Here is a 23759-nt window from a genome sequence, read left to right on the forward strand (position 1 = left end):
GTGTGTACATGTGTGTGTGTATGTGTGTGTATTTGTATGTGTGTGTATGTGTGTGTATGTATGTATGTGTGGGTGTATGTGTGTATATGTGTGTATGTGTGTGTATGTGTGTGTATGTGTGTATGTGTGTGTATGTGTGTATATATGTGTATGTGTGTGTGTATGTGTGTGTATATGGGTGTATATGGGTGTATGTGTGTGTGTGTGTGTGTGTGTGTGTGTGTGTACTTGCATATATGCAGTGGCATTTACATGGAGGTCAGGAGACCTTTCTCTCCTTCCACCTTGCTGAGGTAGGTGTCTCTTGTTTCTACTGCTGTGCTGGGTGCTCCAGGCTGCCCTGGCCCAGTGAGCCTTCAGTCTAGTCGCCCTTAGCTTGCTCTCAACTCTGTGGGATTATAGCTGCAGAGCATCATGTTAGGTTGTTACCAGGCACTCATAAGAAGTGCTTCTATCCTCTGAGCCATCTCTGACCCTGAGTTAAGTCTGAATGTCTACATTTCCTTGAACTTTTTCCTGTTGGGATATAATCTTACTGTTTTGTAAGAGTTCTTTTTATGTATTAAGTTCCACATAATTTTTTGTTTGTTTTTTGAGACAGGGTTTCTCTGTGTAACAGCCCAGGCTGTCCTGGAACTTATTTTGTAGACCAGGCTAGCCTCGAACTCACAAAGATCTGCCTGCCTCTGCCTTCTGAGTGTTGGGATTAAAGGTATGCCCCACCATGCCCAGATATAAAATTGTTTTAATAGTTCAAAAATAATTAATTGAACAACATACAAGATTCAACCTAAAAATTAACATTTTTATGTTAGCTGCAATTGTTTTCCAAGTTTGACTATTTATTTATATGTGTCTGTGTTTCTTTTTTTGAGACTGGGTCTCACTGTATAGCTTGGTTGGTTTGGATCTTGCTGTGTAGATAAAATTGGCCTTGCACAGCAAGCTCATGGCTCTCCATCTAGTGTGGTGGCAGGGTTGAGATTATAGGCATGCCCAGCATGCCAGGCTGTTGAGCATGCAACAATCCTAAGTGTTTATGTGACTTCATCTAGAAGGACTTTAGTTTCTAGTCTACTGCTTTCTTCCAGCCAATGTTCTTCCCATCTCAAAGGAAGATAAATATTTTTATAGTCTCATATTTTAAAATGTAACATTTAAAATCCATCTGGAGTTTGATTTTAACGTGCTGTGAAGGCAGGAGTTGTCTGTGAAATGATGAACTCATTCAAGTTCTTGAGCTCCATTCTTGTTCAGTTTCATGTTCTTTGGCTAAAATCACAGAGTGATTATATATCCTGGGGATGTTGCATCTCTGACTCTGACCCTTCATAAAGTCCACTAACATACCTTTGGTTAGCTGATTTGCATCAAGAAATAATTTCAGCAGTGTTAACTCTGCTTTTCAGTTGGAAGTAATTGGATACACCTTTCTGCATGAAATTCTGCCATTCAGAGGTCTAGTCCTTATAATCAATATGGACCATATTGTTCTATAAAATACCCATTAAGTAGAAATAGAAAAACACATTGTTTGATAATATTTTTCTTTATAGTTAGTTGGAGTTAATGTTAGAAACTATATGTGCGAATATAAATATATATTTATTTTTTCATTGTATATAAATGCCAAACGATTATATTACTAATTTAGTAGTTGTGTAGGCCTGGGTCAAAGTCTTTGCCTATCGTAGGTATTTTATACAGAAATTCTATTGACGAACACTAGAACTTTAAAGCTTGTCTTAGCAGCTTTTTGAAATAAAAATGTAGTGGTAGATGAATTTATCTACAGCTTAAATTTCTCTTATTTGATCTAAATTGTATCCAGTGTTTCTGGTGTGAGTAAATAAAGGGTAAATGACTCAAGCAGCTGCTGGACTTCCTTTAGCTACCAATATATTCTTCTGGTATTTAGGTCAGGTGTCTCTGTGAGACAAGTCCTAACTCCTCTCTCTTCTGTTTGGACACCAACCACAGGTAAAGAATGGATTTTGAGAAGCTAAAGGAATACACATATCCTTCATCTTCTAACTCAGAAACAATAGTTTTCTTAATAATTTTCTTATATCTATATATTGGCAACTGCTTGCTATTTAAACATTGGAACAAAGTGACTGATTTTCCTATAAATCAACATATATTTTTGGAAATTTGCTGAATTTCAGAACATATTTAATTACCAGTATTGGAATGTGAGAGAAACATTAAGCTATCTAATTTAATGAGTGATACATTTGAATAAGGAGGAATACTTTTATCGGGCCATGCCAGCTCTCCTGCTTTCTAGGCCACTGGGAGGTTAAGAGTGAGCTGGGAGTGTCTGTTTGAATTCAGAAAAGGATGGGTTCTGCCTTGTCTTGGGAAGCCAGCCAAAGACTGGCCTTTCGACATCAGGGACTTCTTGAGGACTCAGGTTTCTGGACCTTAAGGGGCGGGAGTAAAGGAGAACTGGAGTTACAACTTGGAGCAGAATGAGGTTTTTTCCCTCTGGAATTTTTTTTTTCTTTTTGGGGGCTGTGAGCTTTGTCAACCACTAGGTGGCTTCAGTTCCCTGCAGTGACAGGCACAGCCCCATAGGCACTGTGGGTTGTTTTCACATTTCCCTTTCGGAGATTAATTTCATTTTGGGTTGACTTCGGTTTGTGAGGTGGATGACAGAAGCAATTCTTGCAATTGGACTTTGAAGATCATCACTCTCACTGTCTTGTTTTAGGGGTGAGGAGCTTTGGGAGGACCTCTCCAGGTTGACTCAGCTCTAGAGCAGCAGCGTGAGAACTTGGGCTCTCCTGTTCTCATTTAGCTCTGCTGTCCAGTAGCTCTTACTTCTATGAAGCCATGTCACAGGGTCTGTGGCACTTACTGTACATGGGCCCCAGAGAAGGTACAGCGTCTCTAGTGTATAGGAACGTTGTAAATTATGTTGGTTGTTTTTGTCTTTTTGAGACAGTCTCACCATGTAGCCCAGGCTTGTCTGGAACTCAAATTTCTCTTGCCTCAGCTTTTTGAGTGCTAGGATTATAGGTACCCACCATCACATCTACCTGGAATGTTGCATTTATGGTAGGTAGTGAAGTGGTTGCTGGGGTCACTTTGAGGAAAGAGTGAGGATAATTTGTTCTCAACCCAGTTGAGCTTTTATGTTAACAGCATGACTTTGCAATGATACAGAGTTGGAGAGATTTAAAGTTATTTCTTCTGAGTTTATTAGATCTCTGTCTCTCTCTCCCCCGCTTTGATTAATTGTTCTCCCAAGAACTATTAATTAAGAACAGGGACAACCAATTGATACATCCACAGTGCAATCCCTACATGTGAGGTTCAAGGATAATGGTGGAATAGAACATGGAAATATTGTAAGAGCCAGAGGATCAAGATACCTGCTACTAGATAGTGTCTTGTAGACATAACAGGGAGGCTGTACCCGTGAGATCCCAACATACGATTGTCTAAACAAGACATATATAATGGAAACACCAGTTGATACACCAGTGTGGATGGGAGAAGCATCACAAGGCCACACCCCTAGATGAAGAGCTACAGGGAACCAATGGTTGCTAAGAGAGGGAGAATCAGTCTCTTGAAGGGACAAGCTCTCTGATAAGTTATCCAACCCTAAGAGCTCAGGCCTAAACACATGTACAGATGAATAACACTAAAAGGACTTAAGAGGTTTTTTTTGTGTGTGTATGTGTGTGTAACAATAATTGAAGAGTTCATGAATTTGAGAAGAAGTGGGGAGGTCATGAGAAGAGTTGCAGTGGGTGATGGAGGGTAGAAGTGATGTAAATATAGGACTAATGTATGAAATTCTAAAGAAAATTAAAAAAAAATTATATCAAGAAAAACAGTGGCAAGTAGGGCCAAAACAGCATGGTGGACTGGAGAGATGGCTCAGTGATTAAGAACCCAGCACCCATGTGGTAGCTCAAAACCATCTAACTCCAGGGCCAAGGGAGCCAGCTCCTCTTCTGGTCTCCAAAGGCACCAGGCATACACATGGTGCACAGACATACATGCAGGCAAAACACTCATATACATAAAATAATAATACTCAAAATAGCTTGGTATTGGCACAAAACAGACATGTAGATCAACAGAATAGAAGAGAGATCCTGATATAAACCCACACAGATACAGCCACTTGGATTTTGACAGAGTTAGTAAAAATACCCATTGGAGAAAAGCATGCCTTTTCAAACATGTCCTTGGGAAAATTGGATATCCATGTGTAGAATGAAAATAGATCCTTATATCTCACCCTGTGTATAACTCAACTCCTGATGAATCAAAGATGTTAACGGAAGACCAGAAACTCTCTAACTACTCGGGAAAAAGTAGGAAAAACAGTCAAGATAGAGGAATGAGGAAGGACTTTCTTGATAGGACTCTATAGTCAGTCAGGAGTAAGGCTGACAATTGACAAATAGGATCTTATGAAATTAAAAAGTTTCTGCATGTCAAAGAAAACAACAAAGCAAAGAGATCGCTTACATGATGGGAGAAAATCTTTACTACCTATATGTCTGACAGAGGATAAATGTCTAAAACATACAAAGAACTGAAACAAAACAAAAAAGAAACTAAATAATCACATCAACAAAGAAGCTAATGAAATGAACAGATGGTTCTCAAGGATGAAACACAAATGTTCAATAAACATTTCAACTTCATTAGCTATCACTGAAAACAAATCAAAACTAGATTCCATCTTACTATAGTCATAATGCTAGTGATTAGGAAAAGGTAACAAATGCTGGTAAGTGTGTAGACAACAAGGAATCCTATGTGCTGCTGGTAAGAAGGCAAACTAGTCTACTACTATGGATATTGGTTTGGTGACTTCTCAGTAAACTCAAGATAGATTTACCACACGACTAGTACTTATCCAAAGGATTCCAAGTCAGTTATCTGCAGAGACACTTGTACTCACGTTTATTGCAGCACTATTTACAACAGCTAACTCATGGAACCAACAATGTAAGTGTCCAACAGCAGAAGAATGTAAAGGCAAATATGGTAACACATGTACAACAGAGCTTTTTCCATCCAAGAAGAACGAAGCCATGTCAATTGCAGGAAACTGATGCCAGAACAAGATAAATCATACTAAGTGAATTACTTGTCTCGAAAGAAAATGTATGTTTTCTTCTCATTTATCATTTCTAGATTTTTATAAGATTCTTAAAATCTGGCATGTATATATGACACGAAAATGGGAGTGAAATTATCTAGGGGGACAAATGGGGACTAACAGGAGAGAGGGCAGGGAGCAAGCAGGTGGTTGAGGATATCAGGGGAAATAAGCCCCCCCCCCACAGGACATATGTGTATGGACATTTAAAACAACAAAAAAGGCAACATGTTTTTGTTAGGTCAAAGGACAGAGTAGAACATACAACAAAAATGGAAGGAACTCATATATTAACGCTAAATGGTTTAGGACGGTGTTGAATTTTTTTCTATGAGTACCAAGGAACAAGCAAATACAGTATTTCCTTCAACTGCTTTTTATAGTATGTTAAGATAAATGTGTAATTTTAATTTCTAAACATTGCATATTAAAATCAGCCATAATGTATATGTTACAGGTAAGTTTTAGAGAGAAGCAGAGATGAAGGACCCTGAGAAGGAAGAGCGAGAACAGTATCTTGATCCATTCTTTGCTGCCATTACAGAAATCCAGAGATTGAGTGGTTTAGAAAGGAAGGAAAATTATTTGACTTATGCTTGTGGAGGCTCAGGAGTCCAAGATTGAGGGTATACACCTGGTGGAGATCTTCTCGTTTCAGCATCTCAGGGTGAAGTTTCAGGATATAGAGGGAGGGGGGAGGGGAGGAGAAGAGAAAGAGGGGGGAAGGAGGGAGTGAAGGAAGGAGGGAAGGAGTTGGGGGGCGGTGGCCGGGGAGAGACCGACACTGAAGCTCCTTGTCTCGAAGATCTTTCCTAATCAGTCTTGCTCTGTGAGGGTAAAGCACTCATGTCCTGATGCCGTCTCTGAGGTCCCGTTTGAGGGATACATCCAAACAGTAGACAACGAGGAAAAGGAATGATATGAATCGGGATAGCGGTGGAGAAAGAGCTGGTGCTCAGGAAAGTGGCCCTTTCTGTCTAGGAATGGGGAGAGAAGAAAGGAACAAGTCAGAAAGCTCCTTGGGTAGGAGTGTGTGTTAGGGACGCCTTGAGGGGTCCTGTGTGGAAAGAATTAGTCCCATGAATCCAGAAGAGGAGAGATATCTACCTTCAAGACTTCTTCTTTTTTCTTTCTTTCTTTCTTTTTTTTTGTTTTTTCAAGACACGTTTCAGGTCTCCAACGTCTTTGCTGTGGCTGTCCCTCTCTTGGGGTCACTTCATGGCTGTCCTGGCCTTGAGCACATGCCTTATGCCTTGCCTCCAGCTAGAAATCTAGTCTCATCTCTTGCTCCATTGTTGCAAGTGGAATTCACGTGTTGGATATGACATTGACAAGTGGCACCTGTACTGTGGATTAAGATCAGTATTTAAGATCAGAATTTACCATGTAATTAGATTCCTTTGGTAGACAGATAATACATTACAATGTTTATCCACTTCTGTAATACATCTTAACACTGAGTGTACATCTATAAATATAGATGATGTTTGAAACATTAAAATTGAGTTTTGGAAATAAACCTATTTTATACTTATTTTTTTAATGGTGTATAAAGCTGATTTGAGTAAAAATGTCATTTGTCCAGGCTGATAATTATGTCTTATATTCTCTTGCACCTTACAGTGATTTGAAGGGCGTGATAGTGACCCTCAGTGACGATGGTCACCTGCAGTGTTCATATCTGGGGACAGATCCTTCTTTGTTCCAAGCTCCAAAAGTTGAATCAAGAGAGCTCAACTATGATGAACTTGATGTAGAATTGAAAGAACTTCAGAGAATCATCAAAGATGTAAAATCACAAGGTATCTCATTTGCAGTTTTTATTGTATAATTTTAATGTTAATTATAAAGTTCATCTTACGTTGTATATGGATATTGCTCTGTAAATATTAGTTAAATTTCACTCCCAGGCCTAGTTCAAGATTTTGAATAAAGCGTTGCTCTTTAGCATACAAGTGCCTTGTGCTGACTTTGTATAGGTGGCTCCTGAAAACTAGTCTTATTGAAGATACTGCTGTGGTTAATGTGTTCTAGGGACAGCTCTGTCTAGACTTGAGGTATTTTGCCTTCTCAGTGAAGGCGAAGTAGTTCTTGGTGGTGTTAGGCTGTGAGAAGAGCACTGAAGCTTACAGTCAATCATTAACTTACAATATCCTTGGTTTCATTTGCTTCTTTGAAAAGAGATCCAAGTAGTACATGAATTGCCACTTTGTTACTAAAAATGTAGTAATTTGCAGCTTATATGATATAATTTATGCTTGGAGTTAATTAGCCGTCCAAATGGAGTGCAGTCTGGGATACTCTGATTTCCAATGACGCAGGGATTGGTGATATTTTCAGTTCCCAAGTTTTGAGTAGCTCAATGTTATTTTATGTCCGGACTCACAAGGGTGTAATTTTATTGTAAATTAAAAGGAGAAACAAAACACCAATCCTCTGGCTCGTGTTGGACATGTGAAAATCATTACTTTAAGTTCCCTTTTCAGGGTCAGGTAAAAGTATTTTCTTAATGAGAAAAAATATGGACCATTTTCACATAAAAGAAATGCTAAAACAAGCAGTAATAATAAAAGAAACGGAGCATCAAAAGCCAACCAAAGCAAGAGAGCCGATCTTAATCCTGGTCCGTTTGCTTCGCTCGGTTTATGTACTTTTTGATCTCTTTTGCCAGGATTATATTCCTCTGTCTTTAGGAACTGAGATGATATATTAAAATAGGAATATTAAAAGTAAAGATGTTATGCTTTGGCTTCACACGTTCTTATAGAAAGTTTTCAAAGTAAACTATTGAAATGGAGATCTTTCGAGCCTCTTGTCAGCATGCCTCGTCAGAGGGAAATGAAGATGGATGCATCAGGCTGCAACATACAGTTTAAGTTTTCAGTTTTGATACCAATATTCTAGAGGATGAATGGAATTACAGTTTTTGTCATTTTAGTGTGTAATTGGAGAAGATTGTTATATATCTCTCTCTATATAACAATATATATAACTATATAACTATAAACTATATATATATAAGTTTCCCAAGCTCATTAAATAATGTGGGTTTTACTCGAGTTTCTGTCTTGTGATCCTTGCCATTCCACAAGGAATGGCTAATGGTAGTTTAATTAACATGAATTATGTAAATTGTTCAAAAATCCCGCATAGCTAATTATTATCTCCTAGTAGTTATAGTGATGCCCTTCAATGAAAAGGCTTGGACGTTTTGTTTGTCACTTCCTTGATCCTTTTGTTTATCTTGAAAAAGTTTCTTTTAAATAATTATTATTTTATTTTTTTTGGGGGAATTTCATACATGTGTACTGCATTTATATCAGTTTCTACTCTTGTTTTTCACCCTCCACCTTTTCCCATGCCTTCCCACTCTTCAAATCCATGACTTCTTCTCTTCTCCTTTAATTGTTATTACTGCACACACACACACACACACACACACACACACACACACACGCATAAATATAGCCTGCTGTGTCCATTTAGTATTGCTCATATGTGTTGGGGTTTAGGGCTGACCTTTTGGAATTAGATCACCTATCACAGGGCTTGTCCCTGGAGAAGACTGATTCTCTCAGCAGCCGTTGACTGACTGTAGCTCTTTATCTAGGGGTAGACCTTGTGAGATTTCCCTATCCGTGTCAGCTTGTGCAGTCGTGTTTAGGCAGCTGTATTGTTTAGATTTCATGGGTGCAGCTTCCCTGTGATATGTAGATGACATTGTCTCACAGCAGATACCTCAGTCCTCTGCCTCTTATACTTGAAACCTTCTCTTCCACACTGGTCCCCGAGCCTTAGCTGTAGGGCTTGTGTTATAGCCATAGTGGTTGGGATTTGGCTCACAGTAGTTGTTCTCTGCATTTTTTCCAGTTGTGGATTTCTGTGATGGTCTCTGAGGCAAGAAGAAGCTTCTCTGATGAGTGAAAGTTACACTTATTTGTGGATTTACGGATAAGGTTTTGGACGCAGTTAGAAATTATACTAGCTTAGCAAGGTGGTAGTCATAGATTCTCCCTTCAGCTCCATGACCTCACCAGCCATGGGGAGTTACCTGGGTTTACAGGACCAGGCACAGTTGCCTCCTATTGAGTATACCTTAAGTCCAGTTATTTGGCTCTTGGATCAAGTGCCATGCTGCACTCTTGGGGACATCTTGCTGTGCTGACTGTCGTGGTTTGTAAGCCTTACAGCTGGGAAGGACTATTGATTATTTGTTTCTCTTGGCAACTTGCATAGGACCTTAAGGTTCGACAAGAGTTAGTCCTGAGGGAGGAGGCTTCCAGATCAGTTCCAGCTTGATTCTTCCAAGTCTTGTGTCTGAAGTATGTGGTTTCCTCAGAAATAAGATCTTACTTTCAAGTTCTGGAAGACAAGTTTTTGTCTTCAGAGTCTCTTGAACTCCCACAACTCAGTAGAGGTTGCCCATGCTTGGCATGGGTTTTTGCTAGACAGTCTGTGGCTCTTATGACCAACATCATCACCACAATTGGTATAACTTCATTCAAACTATGTACATGTGTACACATTTACATTTATTATGTATTTATTTTTAAGTGAACATAAAACAATAGCTTTTCCAAATATCCTTAGTATTATTTACTGACCCACCATAGTGCCCACCTTCCTAACTTCCTAATCATCACTTCCATTTCCCCCATTTCCCCTCAATAGCATCTGTATCCTTCTATCCCTTCTCTCTAGAACCATCCACCCTCTGCCACGAGGCCATTTTATTTTATGGTTACTGTGGCTACTCTAGATATATTACTTAAGCTAGGGGTGCACCCACAGACTTTGACGAAAGTTGTTTTTTACATAATCTCAACATTTGATTAATGTTTAAACTTCTCTGTATGTTTGTGCTATCTTTGTTTGGTTTTATTTTTAAAAAAGATACAAAGAGAAACTTTTAAGAAATAGAAGATTTTACTACTAGACATAAAGAATATTTAGTATTCTGTTCCTTTGTGAAAGTTTGATATTCCTGTTCACCTAAATACTTTTAATTATAGGAAATGACATATTATTTCAATATAGATCATGAAAAGTCTGAACGCTAAAGTTCTGGATGACCTCATTGTTCATTTTACTGATACTTTAGTATAGTGGCTTTTTAAAAAAAATAAATTTGTTACATAAATATTTAAAAATGGAGCAATTTGTTTCATACAATATATTTCGATCCCAGTTTTCTCTCCCACATCTCCTCCCATACCCTCTCCACATCTCTACCCATCCAACTCCATGCCTTCTCTCTCTCTCTCTCATTAGAAAATAAATAGGCAAATACAAAAACCATACAAGCCATGCTGAAAAAAAAAAACCCAAAAACAAAACAAAGAAAAAACACAAGAATCACATAGATACATACATACACAAAAAACCAAAACCAATGAAAACACAGAATTAGAAATCATATTATACAAGCAAAATACTAATAAGATAAAATATGCCCAAACAAAGCAATATGAGACAGAAAGTCTACAAAAATACCATTGAGTTCATTTTGCACTGGCCCTCTACAGCTGGGCATGGGGCCTACCCCTAAGTGTGTTTATATACCCAGAGAGACTCCATTGGAGAGAACTGTTTCCTTTGCCAGTGGTTGTCAGTTGAAGATAGCTTCTTGGTTGGGGTGGGAGCGTGTGTCTGCTTCCCCATCTTGACACTGGCTTGGACTCATGCGGCCCCTCCCTATGCTACCACAGCACCCTGTGCATGCTGCCACAGTCTCTGTGAGTTCATACGTGTGTCAGTCATGTTGTGTCTGGAAGACCCTGTTCCCTGAGTGTCTTCTATCCTCTCTGGCTCTTAGGATCTTTCTGCCTCCTCTTCTGCATAGCTCCCTGAGCTGAGGGGAGGAGTTTGACTTTTTAAAAAAATGTGCATTGTTTTGTGGGCTATATTCCATACTTAAAGCTTTTGAAAACTTTTTCAAAGAAAGGGTTGCAGCAAAATCTAAAGCCAGTGTCAAGATGTTTTGTTGCACACATGGTGTATAAGTCTACTGTAATAAAATTTTTTGAAGCTGATTTTATGTGTGTAAGTTATATAGGGAATATGTGTTATAAGAATGAAATTATAGCAATAATTTCTGTGCATATGGTGAAGCTTTTGAAAATCAGAGTGCTAGTGTGAACCCTGCCAAATGTTTTCATTAGGAGGAGTCAACAATATCTTTCAGTGAGAACTTTCAAGAGATGGGGTTTCCATATGACTTAAGCACTTATCATATACTCTATACCTAGTGTGTTCATGAAGCCCTGGATGTGGCATTTAAGTGTGCTTTCAGACAAGTACAGAGTGCAGACATGGGCAAGATAAATGCGTCTGTATTCCATTTGGAATATGTGTGGGCCGCCTTAGTTGATGCTATCTCCAAGAGCTCGGAACAGTTGAACTTAGTTTGTTCGTTCCCGGTTGTGTGTGGGTACATGTAACAGAATGCTGGAACGTAGCAGCTTAGACAGAGGGGAGAGGTTTGTTTGTTTCTCTTGTAAAAGAAACCGAGGAGTAGGCAGTTCAGGGTTGGCTCCACAATTCTTCAGGGACTTTGATCCTTCTATTCCAGCATCATGTCTTGGTTCAGGAATGCTTCTGGAACTTCTGCCTCACATCTGCAGCTGAGTCAGCCCCTAAAGGAGCTTTCCTGGAAGCCACACCCTGAGCAGCTTAAGCTTTTATCTCATTGACCCTTCCAATCTGCAAAGCAGCCCGGAAAGTTTCGTGGGGTTTGCTGATGGCTGTCCTTCTGGACAACACTGAGCTCCTTTTAGTGAAGAAGCAAAGAGTGGTTATCAAATGGCCAACAAAGAGCCTTTTATACCCTTCCTAGGTTTAGAATTCCCTTTTCAGACTTTGCTGTAGTGATGGGTCCACCTTGTGGTGGTTTAGGACAGTCCTGCTGTGAGACACCTGAGTCAATGGTATTATCCTCCATCCTCAGCATGTGTGGACCTTTCCTTTTAAAGATCTTGGGTAGCTGTAGATGCTCTAGGCATTGTGTGCAGATAGGATTTCCAGACATGAAGGCTGTTCTTCAGAATCCCTCTTTTAGAGAGAAACAGCTCTCATAAAAGCATGTCTCCACTGCCCAGCCCCAATACCACTGGTCATGCTATTAAGAGCTGTGTTCAACAACCACTGTGATTAAATTTGACCCTGGAGTCAGGGGAGGAACCTTTTTCTGTGGTGAAGTTGAATACTTCCACAACAATAGTGCTTGGCCACAAAGAGAAATGAGGGAAGAGTAGATGTTGGCTGTCAATTATCTGACATGTATGAACGTGTATGCACATATGTTTATCACTTAAAATGTTATTTAAGCACATATTTGTGTGACTATACATAAATACATACGTATTTTATGCATATCTATAAATATAATTTGTTTCTTATTTAGAATAATTTGCTTTTTGTAATATTTCTTTGTGCACCATAAACATTAAAATTAGGGAAATGAAATAGTATGCATTTGTTAGTCTACTTTGTGTTATAACAAAAGGCTTGAAGCTGAGTATTTATGAAGGAAAGTTTTATTTAGTTGACAGTTATGAGAAATTCAAGGGCATGAAGCCAAGACTGGCTTGTGTTTAGTAGTACTTCAGAGAAATGGGCGAGGTGGAGACAGAAGTATGTGCAAGGGAAACTGTGTATCATAAACTAGGGACACAGGAGGAAGGGAGGGGCTAGGTTTGCCCTTTTCCTAACAAGCCTCTTGTCAGAACTCACTGGGGTCAGAGGAATGCTGCATCAGTTTCTTCCATGGGCTGTGACCTCAGTAGCTGAAGGACTTCCTACCGAACCTCACCTTTAAAGATGCTGCCACTCCTTAGCCCTACAGAACCCGAGACCAGCCTTCAAAGAGACAGCCTTTGAGGGACACAGTCAAACCCTAGCTAAACCATATGTATGTGTCGGTGGTATATGTATGTCTGTGGTATATGTATGTGCATATAGTCTATGTGGTATATGTATTTATATGTGATATATATATGTGTGTGTGTATGTGACATATGTATGTACATATGGCATATGTATATGATAAAATAATTCAGACATTACTAAAAGGATAAGTGTGGAAAGCATGTCTCTTTGACCCTAGAACCTAGTTCCAGTCTTTGACTATAAGCCTTATTGAGTTTTGAATCTTTCTTTCTTCCTTCTTTCCTTCCTTTCTTTTTTTTTTTTTTTTTTTTGGTTTCTCAATTTTCCTGTGTAGTTTTGGTACCTGTCCTGGATCTCATTCTGTAGACCAGGCTGGCCTTGAACTCAGAGATCCGGAGTTTTGAATATTTCTTAAAAATATTAAGTCTTATTTACACCTTTTACACAGATATGTTCATGTTAGATTATACATCTTACTGTTTAAAATATTAAGAAGTATTTCTGAGTCCATTTAATGTTAGTTCACATGGGTTTATGAAATTCTTACTGCTCTGGACCACTGGATAATGTGGATATTTCGTATTTTATTTAATCATCTCCTTATGAAGATACATAGATATTTAAATTGTTTCATCTTTTATTGATTATTAATAACAGAGACCCTCCTTGGGCATGCCTGTGCATAAGCTCTTGGGTGTGGAATTGTTAAGTGAGAGGATCTTTACATTTTGTATCATGATAGTCATAGCCAACTTACTTTCCAGTGGGTTGTACTAGTTTAGGCTTTCACTAACAGGGAAAAACCTACAATTCTCAGTACTGGGTGCTTATTGGCTCGGTACTTAGGTAGTACTGGAGGAAGACAATTTTTGTTCAATGTGTTATTGAGGAAAGAATTAGCATAAAATTTTTAATTCTATAATTCATTATATTTTTGACTCATGAGCATTTACAATTTGGTTTTTGATATAAACACAGCACATTTTACTTTATGATTAGATGTATTGTTTAATTACAGGTGTTTGGCCCATGACTGACAGAGAAGAGGACTTGAAAGTGTCTGCAGTAGTCTCCTCTAGCCTCGATTCTGTGTCTGTAGGTATATTTATGTATTCTGAATTGATTTAAATTCTAGGCTTCTTGGTAGGAACTTATGTGATGATAACACATTTTGGAGTTTGTTACTTTCTAGACTAGTGGTTCTCCACCTTCCTAATACTGTGACCCTTTAATACAGTTCCTCATGATGTGGGGACCCCAACCATAAAATTGTTTCTTTGCTACTTCATAATTGTAATTTTGCTACTGCTGTGAATTGTAATGTAAATATCTGATATGCAGGACATCTGATATGTGACCCTGTAAAAGGGTCATTTGACCCTCAGAGATTGAGAACCACTCACTGTTCTAGATGAAAACCATCTCTGTTTTCTTAGTGTCTTGGCAGGATCTGTTTAAAAAAGGAGTGAGAGGTGAGGGGGCAGAAAGTGCCTTAAATCTCCTCAGTATCGTATTACTGAACCTGTCCCTGTTGATCTTTTAGAAAATGAATGGGATGAGGCTGGAGAGATGGCTCAGTGGTTAGGAGCACTGACTGCCTTTTCAGAAGATCCACGTTTGGTTCTCATCCCCTAACTGGCAGCTCATTATGGTCTTTAACTCCATTTCCAGGGATCTGAGGTCCTCTTCTGGCCTCTGTGGGCACCAGTGTATACAAACAGGCAAAACACTCACCCCCACACATAAAGTAAAAATAAGTAACTCTGGAATAAAGAAGGTTTAATGAGGTAATGCTTCTGAGTGGTCCCTGTCAAGGTTTGGTGGTTTATAGTCTTTCATATGTCACAGTAGTAACGAGGGCAAGAGTGTAGTATACAAGGACAGTGGGTCCAGAAATTGTTTTCCCTCTGCTGGACTCTGCTTTGTTGAGTTGTTACCGCTGTCATCATCATCAATCACGTTTGTCTTTTCCGACATCACTTCCACCACCTCATCCCACACCCTCTACTCATCTTGCTCACTGCCGTACGCTTCGGACTGGCTGTGTGTTGGGTGCTCTGTATCTGTTTGCTCTGTGACTGATTAAAATGGAGAAACAGGAAGGCTGAAAGGGACTATTACTCCATGTCCTTGTTTACTCTTCCATAGAACACTTTTTTGTGTGTAATCATGTCTCATTGCTTGAGGTTTGTATGGAATTCATTAAGTTTATATGTATCTCTGTCCAAACTTGATCAGTTAAGTGACTGAACTTGGACATTTTCTGCATTTAGAGTTGATATCATCATGTAATTTTGCCTTGGAAATGTGTTTGCTATTTAAGTATCATAGCATAATATAGCAAGTGGTTGTCAGAGCCTTCAAAGATTAACTTTTGTATAACCAGCCAACTCAAATTATGGTACAAACCATGTTAATGTTGCTATGGTATAGTACATTAGGTGCAGTTAAAAGCGGCAGGAACATAATATGAAAGAAACATTGACCCAGCTCACTCACACAGTAGAGGCTCTGTATGAAAGGTTTGCCCTTCAGCAGACACTGTTTTCACCCCACTTGAAGAGTGGAGTGGGAGGGGAGCTTAGTTAGCTGACAAATGTTCACACATTTTCTTACTGTGGAAATGACTCCTTTCCGCTATGTTGGGCGACCCATAGAATTGTTTCTAGGCTCTCTGAAGCATAGGCTGTTTGGAGTGAGGAATTCTCTGTGTCTTTAGGAACATTTTGGACTCTACATTGTAATGTATATTCCCTGATTGGTAACTTTGAGTGCTGTTTCTTCTTCCTTCATGTCTCTTTCCTGCTTCATTTCCTGTCTTACTGTACTTCCTGTTTTATTTCTGTCTTCCTGCTTCATTTCCCCTGTCTTGCTGTACTTCCTGTTTCATTTCCTCTGTCTTGCTGTACTTCCTGCTTCATTTCCTCTGTCATGCTGTACTTCCTGCTTCATTTCCTTTGTCTTGCTGTACTTCCTGATTCATTTCCCCTGTCTTGCTGTATTTCCTGATTCATTTTCTCTGTCTTACTGTATTTTTTTTTTTTTTTGAGACAGAGTTTCTCTGCATAGCCTTGGCTGGTATTTTTCCTTTCTAAGAACTGTTTTTAGACTATTATACTTACTTCGATGGAATGAATTAGCCTGACAATTTATGTGGCTGTGGAGTCATGATGTCTTCTTACAGTCATTTCTCTGCTATGATTTCATGTTCCTCAGATACTGCTGTCCTTGAAATGTCTAGGTGTTTAGACATGGGTTGAAAAGGAAACAGGAGGTGTTTCCTGCTAGATCTGTGGGCAAATGTGAAGTTATTTCCTGGCTTTAGGTAACATAGTACTAGAGCAGAAAGCTTGAATTAATATTTTTTTAATCATTATTATGAAAGTGCAAATCTCTGAAACAGAAGTAAATTTTTCTATTGGAATAGGATCTTCTGCAGTAGAGACAAGCACCACGGTCTCATCTTCCTCAGGGAACAGCTTTATAGCTTTATCAGGGTTCAAATGGGACTTCCTGTGGAGCTGGAAGTAGAATGTGAATTTCTCAGCTCTTAATTCTTCAGATGCCCATGGCATCATAACGATCTCTATTTAGAAGTAGTTAATGTTTTTTTGCATAAAATCCAAATAAAATGTACAATAGATCTGATTTATTCACTGTGCACAGTCATTATAATCTCAGTTGTTCCGTAGGAATCGATATGTATATTGTTAGAAAATATATTCCCTCTTGGTCTTATTCTATTATAGAGTGAGTGTTTTCTCCTCACATTGTATAACATTATAAGGAAATATTTGCCTTGCTCTATTATGCTAGAAGTTCTTTAAGCAGTAGGACCAGGCAAACCAAGCTAATGGTGATAGATTACCCACTGAACTCTTTTATGAGATGTAGGAGTTAAAGAAAAATGCACTTCCATGTTTAGTTTCCAGGTGTAAGGTTTACTCAGTATATCATTAATTACATGTCTCAGGTATAAATTATTAACCTGAATAAAGCATGCTTTTTATATAATGGTATAGCATAATGTTTCTATGGGAATTGCAAGGAGAGATTTGTCCATATAATATAAAGAACTAGTTAGTAGCATTAATATTTTCAGCATTCAAGTGAACTAACTTTTCTAACTCTTCTTCCCTTTTTGATGAGTGGGTTTTAAATATTGTTCATGATTTTCTACATGAACATTTCCAAAATGTCCTATGGACTCTTAGACTATTGTGTGATGAACCCTTCAGTTAGCTTTCTGTGTCATGGTGGGGAATGTCTGTTGCACCTAGTATATTCACTCAGTTCCAATGCTGTTGAAATCAGTAGGAAAACGTTTCTCAATTCTGTGTTTGCAGCAAGCCACTAATGTTGAAGTTGGAGCCGACTCCGTTCCGTCCATCACAGTGAAGGTAGGTACCACTTCTAGATGACAGTGGGCAGGCAGCATTGTGTATTCCAGCCTCTGGTCCCTGACGCTTTCCTCAAGTTTACTGTCATGTAAATACATGCTTAAAATCTGGAGTTTTCTTCAATTTTGGTAGCAAATAGAAAACCTTTGTTGTTCCCTTCTACTATAAGTTATAATTACACTTGTAGAAAAAAAATTATATATACACAAAAATGTGTTAGGCTTTTCTCCTCCCTTGTTTAAGAACATAGCATGACCTGGACTCCTTTTTCTAGAAATAAGTTTTCTTTATAAGACTTAAAAGTCTTATAAAGTTTGTCACTTAAAAAGTTTTCTTTATAAGACTTAAGTCTTTATAAGTCTTATAAAGGATTTGTGTTATTACCATCCAGTTATAAACCAGTCACTGTAGCATCATGTATGGATTGTGAAGGGATATTGGAGATGTACATGTATATTAAGAAAATCATTCTTTTATTATGATTACATATGTGTTTAAAAAGAATTCTCAGGCATTTATCTGCTATGACATTAACTTTAAATGGATGCATTTATGGGGAGAAAATATGAAATGAAGAGGCTATAAAGTAGAGTAATGACAAATTGATAGTCCTGGAAAAATAGAACATGAATGATGTAGTTTTGGTTAAGAGTTTCAGTATTGTCACTGTAGAGTTTCAGAACTAGAACTCAAATGTGGAATGTTCTTAAGGCACTTAAAGTGTGGTAATCAGTCAGCACGTTATTAAGCTGAAAATATTTATCACTGTCCAGACCTTAGAAGCCAGGAAAAGTTGTGGATCTTGGCGATTCACTTAGTCAAAACTTGGCCGACTTTCTGTTCCCTCAGATTTTAGCTTGCTATCCTTGGAGAAGCTTGACAAGGTAGGAGGCTTTAGCAATTGTGTTCGCTTACACTGGCCCAGCGGGTGGCCCAAGTGTGGAGATCTTTGGTAAGGCTGAAGGGAGCCCAGTCTTACAACAGTTTCCTAAGCTAACATTTCTGGATCCTTGCCATTGGAAACAAGGGTGGTCTTTCTCCAGCCACCCTGCCCCTCCCCAATCACAAACTCTTCTGGAAAGGCATTAGTGGCAAGAAATCAAACACTTAAGAAAGAAGTAACTGCAGAGGTGCAGGAATGACCTATATGTTTGTGTAGGGAAGCTGTTTTAGATCTGTGTAATGGCATTGTTCAGACACAGTCATGTGACCATCAAGGCTCTCTCTACATTGCCAAAAGAAGTCTTGTGCCCAAAGCAGATCACACCGTATATGTCCCCACCCTCACTTCAACAGGAGGTGTTGCTATTAGTGAACACACATTTCCCTCCCACACATTTCCTAGACTCTCGTTTGTACCAGCCACCTTAAAGTGATGACACGAGTTCTGGAAAATTCTCTTCATTGACTACACTGACCATGCCTCGGTCACAATTCTTCTTCTTCTCACTGCCATGATAAAAGTAGAGGAGAGACCATGGCATGCAAGGTCACATGACATGGGCCGGACTTACACAGCAGACAGGATGATTTTCTGATCCTGTCTGATAGTCTCTATACAAATTTCTGCTGTAAATCTCTCCTTATGGCCTTTTATAACAGCAGCAGCCAAGATATATACCCAGTAAAGTTTCCATCATAATAAATTCAGTTAATTGAGAAAATTTTTCCATCCGTTCCAAATGAATGAAGATGTGGCTACCTCGAGTATGTGTGCATGATGCGTGACCATCTGCTCCAGGCAACAGGCAGAGTGCTTGTTCATACCTGGCCTGGCAGTCGTATTTATATACCTAGGGTAAACATTTGGTGTTATATTTCCTAGGGATTATATTTTATTTCTTTAGAATCAGAAAATGGCATGGAAAGTTCTTGTATTAACGTTTTATATTTTCTCCCTAATATTCTACAATTATTTTCCTTTTAAAATATGAGGTTTATGATTTAGCCAAGTCTTTAATTCACTTTTTGGCTAAAAAACAACTATTCTTTGTTACTGTAGTTATTTTTGTCCTATCTCTTTGATTTGTGCTTTGAAAGTGCCTAGACCATTGTTGGATTCAATAAATCTGTTGGGGGAGCTATCACAGTTGTTCATCTAACCCAGATGCACACCCTGAACAATGGGAGACTGTGTGATTGCTGTCTAAGCCACCACCATTATGCCAGCAGAGTCAGGATGTCTGCTCCTTTCCAAACAGTTTGTTATTACTTCAGGGAGTTGTCTCTCATGCTCACATGATGCTCCTGAGGGCGGTTTGCAGCCCTCTAGTACCCATGGCCTCAGTGGGGTTGGGCACGTTGTTTACTTTCTCTGCACTAACTTCTGAAGTGTAAAATGGGAACCTTTTTATTTATAAAGTTACGATTTAAACACTGCTGTGTGAAGGCCCGGCCCTGGGTTTTGGCAGAGAGCAGCCCAGTTACATTTCTCTCCCTTTTAATTAGTGGCTTCAGGAAGAACTACTCAGCTCTCGGCACCGTGGTTTTCTGTCTTGTAGGATGCTGTGTGATCGTCCTTATTTCACACAGCTGTGAAGATTATTAGAGATAAGACACACAAATCACTCATGAGCATGCTTTATGAATACAGAAAGCCACTATGGCTATTACATTTAATTGTAGGTATGCAGAGGACATTGTGTTGTTGTTAATAGAAGAATACTTAATTGTGTCTTGTTAACTTACTGGTCCAGCTAGCCATCTGAAAGATGCTGGTGTGTGCCACTTACACAGCTTCTTTTTGCCACAGTCACCTTGAGGGTTTTGTCCCAGTGGCCAGACATCACTGAAGAAGTTTAGTTTCTGGTGTGCCAGGTGCCTTGTGCATTAGCAGGGTTTTTATAGTAAAATTCCAGGATACATTGCTTATTTGCTCTGCTTATCATATGTATTTGCCTCAATAATTTTCTCTTAAAAACATTACTTTACATCTCAAAACATTTTTGTTTGGATTATTTTTAGGTTGTTTAGAATATGTCACTTAAAAATCAATACATAACATTTGCTGACTTTAATTGTATGCACATTTTGTTTGTAGTCAATTATACATTTTTGATATTTTACATTAATATATTTGTGTAATTGAGTGACAAGTGATGCATGCCTTTTATGTAAGAGACAGATCAAAACTAGTTTTCTTCATAATAAAGACATCATTGTGTTATGTCAGTTAACAATCTTATATGTCTACCTTATATGGTAGAATCTACTAACTAGATTGAACTGCTCTGTAGCAAAGGAAGAATCACTTTCAACTAACCGCTGATTCCAGGTTGTATATAAGGATCACCCGAGGAGGTATAAAAATCTCAGCACTTGAGTTTGCCTCCAGATATTCTGAATGACCCTACTACATAGACTAGTGCTTGGCTGTCTATTAATAGTTAGAAGAAGTCATCTTACACAGACAATTCCAAGAGGCTGAAACTTGTAAGAAATCAGAACCAAAGAGAGAAGATACCTAATGCAAAGCAGGTATTTCATTCTTTGATGCCCTCGCTGACACATGGCACTGTACTCTAGTGAAGATGCTCGGGTCTGATGTTGCTATCAACACCCTCTTCAGAAAAGAGTGAGACATCCTGTCCTCCTGTCCTCATACCCATTCCTTCTTCTGGGCTAACTATTATCCCACAGATCTTAGCTTTTGGTTTTACAGGGGTAGAATTTTTTAGCATCACCAAGTAAGATCAGCAGTTTGGAATTTTAATCCCTCAGGAGTAGAGTAGTTAACACCCTTATTCTTTGATGGTGTCTAGAACTGGTTATGTCATAGTAATTTTGTGATTAGCCACAGAAGAAAATGCAGTGCTTTGATATGCCCTAGGGTGAAATTAAATCCATACAAGTGAGGAAATTATCAGAATAATTGCCATTTGTAAAAATAAGTATACTAATACTAAATAAGATAATTAATCCACAATAGTATGAGTGTGTTTAAGGAAAGAACAAACACATTTATGCCATTATGCAGTTTTTCAATATAGATGAGAACAGCTGTTTTCTCTCTCTGATACTCTGAGACATCACTATATATAATTATACGGTTCACAGTGATTGGTAGAATCTTTGCAGATTTGGCCAGCCATACCCCCATCTAATTTTAGAACATTGGACCCCTTAAAAGAAATGACAATAGCCATTGATTGTCCCTCTTATCTCTTTTATTTTGAAGCAAGTGCCAATCTATTTAATTTTTTTGTAGAGGTTGTTCTATTTATTTTATTGAAAATTTAAATAAAGTTTTTTGGAGTTGTTTTGGAGGTAGGGTTTGTCTATATAACAGATAAGTTTTTTAATCTAATATTTTTATTAATTCATGGAGGATTTTATACAGTGTAGATTGATCATATTCACCTGTTATCCCTAAGTCCTCCCTGATCCTTGCCCACCTATAACTTCTGTAGTCTTTGTTTTTTAAAGGTCACCAAGTTCAGTTTGTCCTGCCCATATACTCAGGGATCTGGGGCCATCCACCAGAGCATGGTCAACCTACATCCCTAAAGAAAACTGTCTCTCCATGCCTCAGAAGTCATTAATGGTCAATTTCTTCTGAACTAGGGGTAGAACCTTGTGAGCCTCTTGCCTCTCCATGTTGGAGTGTTGACTAGCTTGGTCTTATTTAGGTCGTGTGCAGGTAACCACACCTGCCATGAGTTCATGGGCGAAGTGGTCCTGCCATGTCCAAAGACACTGTTTTGCTTCTGTCTTCCTAACCTCTGGTTCTTAAAGTATTTCTGTTCCCTCTGCTGAAGTGGCTCCTGGGCCTTGCAGGGGAAGGGGAGCTATACATTTTATGTAAATAGAATTATACTGTATGCAATTCTTTGTGATTAGCTTTTTTAAACTTAATATAATATTTTTCATAGTTTATGTGTCAGCTTCATTTATTTTTACTGAATGTTACTTTGTGGTATAGACCACGCTTTGATTGCCCATTGAGATGGACATTTGGCTTATTTATACTCTTTAGCCGTTATGAATTTTTTTTTTCTGTGAACTGTTATAAAACTACTCATGTTTTATCAGGTTTCCTAATTATTTGTTAATGATTTTTAGTTGGTTGTAGTAGTTTGTCAACTTGAATAAAGTGGAATTTAATATTATTAATGATTTGTGTGTCCTTAGATTTCCCTGCAGAATCGAGTGGTGTTGCAAAAAGTCAAATTGTCAGTCTATGTGCAACCGCCTTTAGTATTGACCTGTGATCAGTTTACCTTTGACTTCACGGGTAAGCTTCTTGTTTGTCCTATGTTTACTGTGGGGTGAGGTTTTTAAGGAGCACTGAGATCTTCCTGGGAAATAAGTGGTGGTATTCTTTCACAGATATTTCCCCACCGTGTATCACGAATGATTATTTGATGAATAATTTTTAGATTATGAATTTCTAAGTATATTCCTTAACTAGCTGTATCTGTTATTGTATCTGAATACTAGAATTTGGAAGACTTCTCTCTCCCTCTCCCTCTCCCTCTCCCTCTCCCTCTCCCTCTCCCTCTCCCTCTCCCTCTCCCTCTCCCTCTCCCTCTCCCTCTCTCTGTCTGTCTGTCTGTCTGTCTCTCTCTCTCTCTCTCTGTCTCTGTCTCTCTGTCTCTCTGTCTCTGTCTCTGTCTCTCTCTCTGTCTCTCTCTGTCTCTCTGTGTGTGTGTGTGTCTCACTCTGTGTGTGTGTGTGTGTGTGTGTGTGTGTGTGTGTGTGTGTGTGTGTGTTGCTAGAGATCGAAGCTTTGTGCATCAAGGTAAGAACTCTATCAGCTGAGCTGTGTCCTCAGCCCTGGAAGTCTTCCTTTAATGGTGTTTCCCTAGTGACATCTGTAGTGAATCAGTATCATTGGAAGACAGAGTACTGGCTTGAGATTTGTCTCATATTTGAATTTTAAATCCTATACTACTTGATGTATGATTTGGGTGAACTATTTTCAGTAACTACTTAGAGCCTGTTACTTTAACTGGTAAGCAGAGAGTAATAACATCTCTATGACATGATTGTTTTGAAGATGTAGTTTAGAAAATGAGATTATATGAAGTATCTAATAACATATAAAATAGTAAACATGTCATAAATGGTGACTATTAAGAGTTCTTTGTATAGAATTCCACATAAACCTCTTATAAGTTGCCATTAGTCCAGTGAGAATGATCTCTTAGTTAACTTTTAAAATTTTCTTTCAAAAAAATTTTTTTAAGACAGACTCTTTCTGCATATCCCTGGCTGTCCTAGAACTCACTATGTAAATCAAGTTGGCCTTGAACTCATAGAGTGCTGGGATTCCAGGTGTGTGCTACCATGCCTGGCTTCTTTTCTGTTTTTAAATGATGTATTCAATTTATCTTTCT

The 23759-nt window shown here is 38.5% G+C and overlaps 1 protein-coding gene across 2 annotated transcripts in view; it reads left to right on the forward strand.

Annotated features, from left to right (window-relative positions):
• Positions 1 to 23759, forward strand: part of Bbs9 (Bardet-Biedl syndrome 9) — a 434048-nt gene that overhangs the window by 171153 nt on the left and 239136 nt on the right. For both annotated transcript variants that reach the window (XM_059267526.1, XM_059267527.1), the window contains exons 10-13: positions 6758 to 6936; positions 14040 to 14116; positions 17368 to 17421; positions 22552 to 22654. In XM_059267526.1, coding sequence (XP_059123509.1) covers positions 6758 to 6936; positions 14040 to 14116; positions 17368 to 17421; positions 22552 to 22654 — 413 coding nt within the window. The remainder of the gene's footprint in view (positions 1 to 6757; positions 6937 to 14039; positions 14117 to 17367; positions 17422 to 22551; positions 22655 to 23759) is intronic.

This window comes from Peromyscus eremicus, chromosome 7 (genome assembly GCF_949786415.1).
Source record: "Peromyscus eremicus chromosome 7, PerEre_H2_v1, whole genome shotgun sequence".
In the NCBI taxonomy this organism is placed as follows: domain Eukaryota; kingdom Metazoa; phylum Chordata; class Mammalia; order Rodentia; family Cricetidae; genus Peromyscus; species Peromyscus eremicus.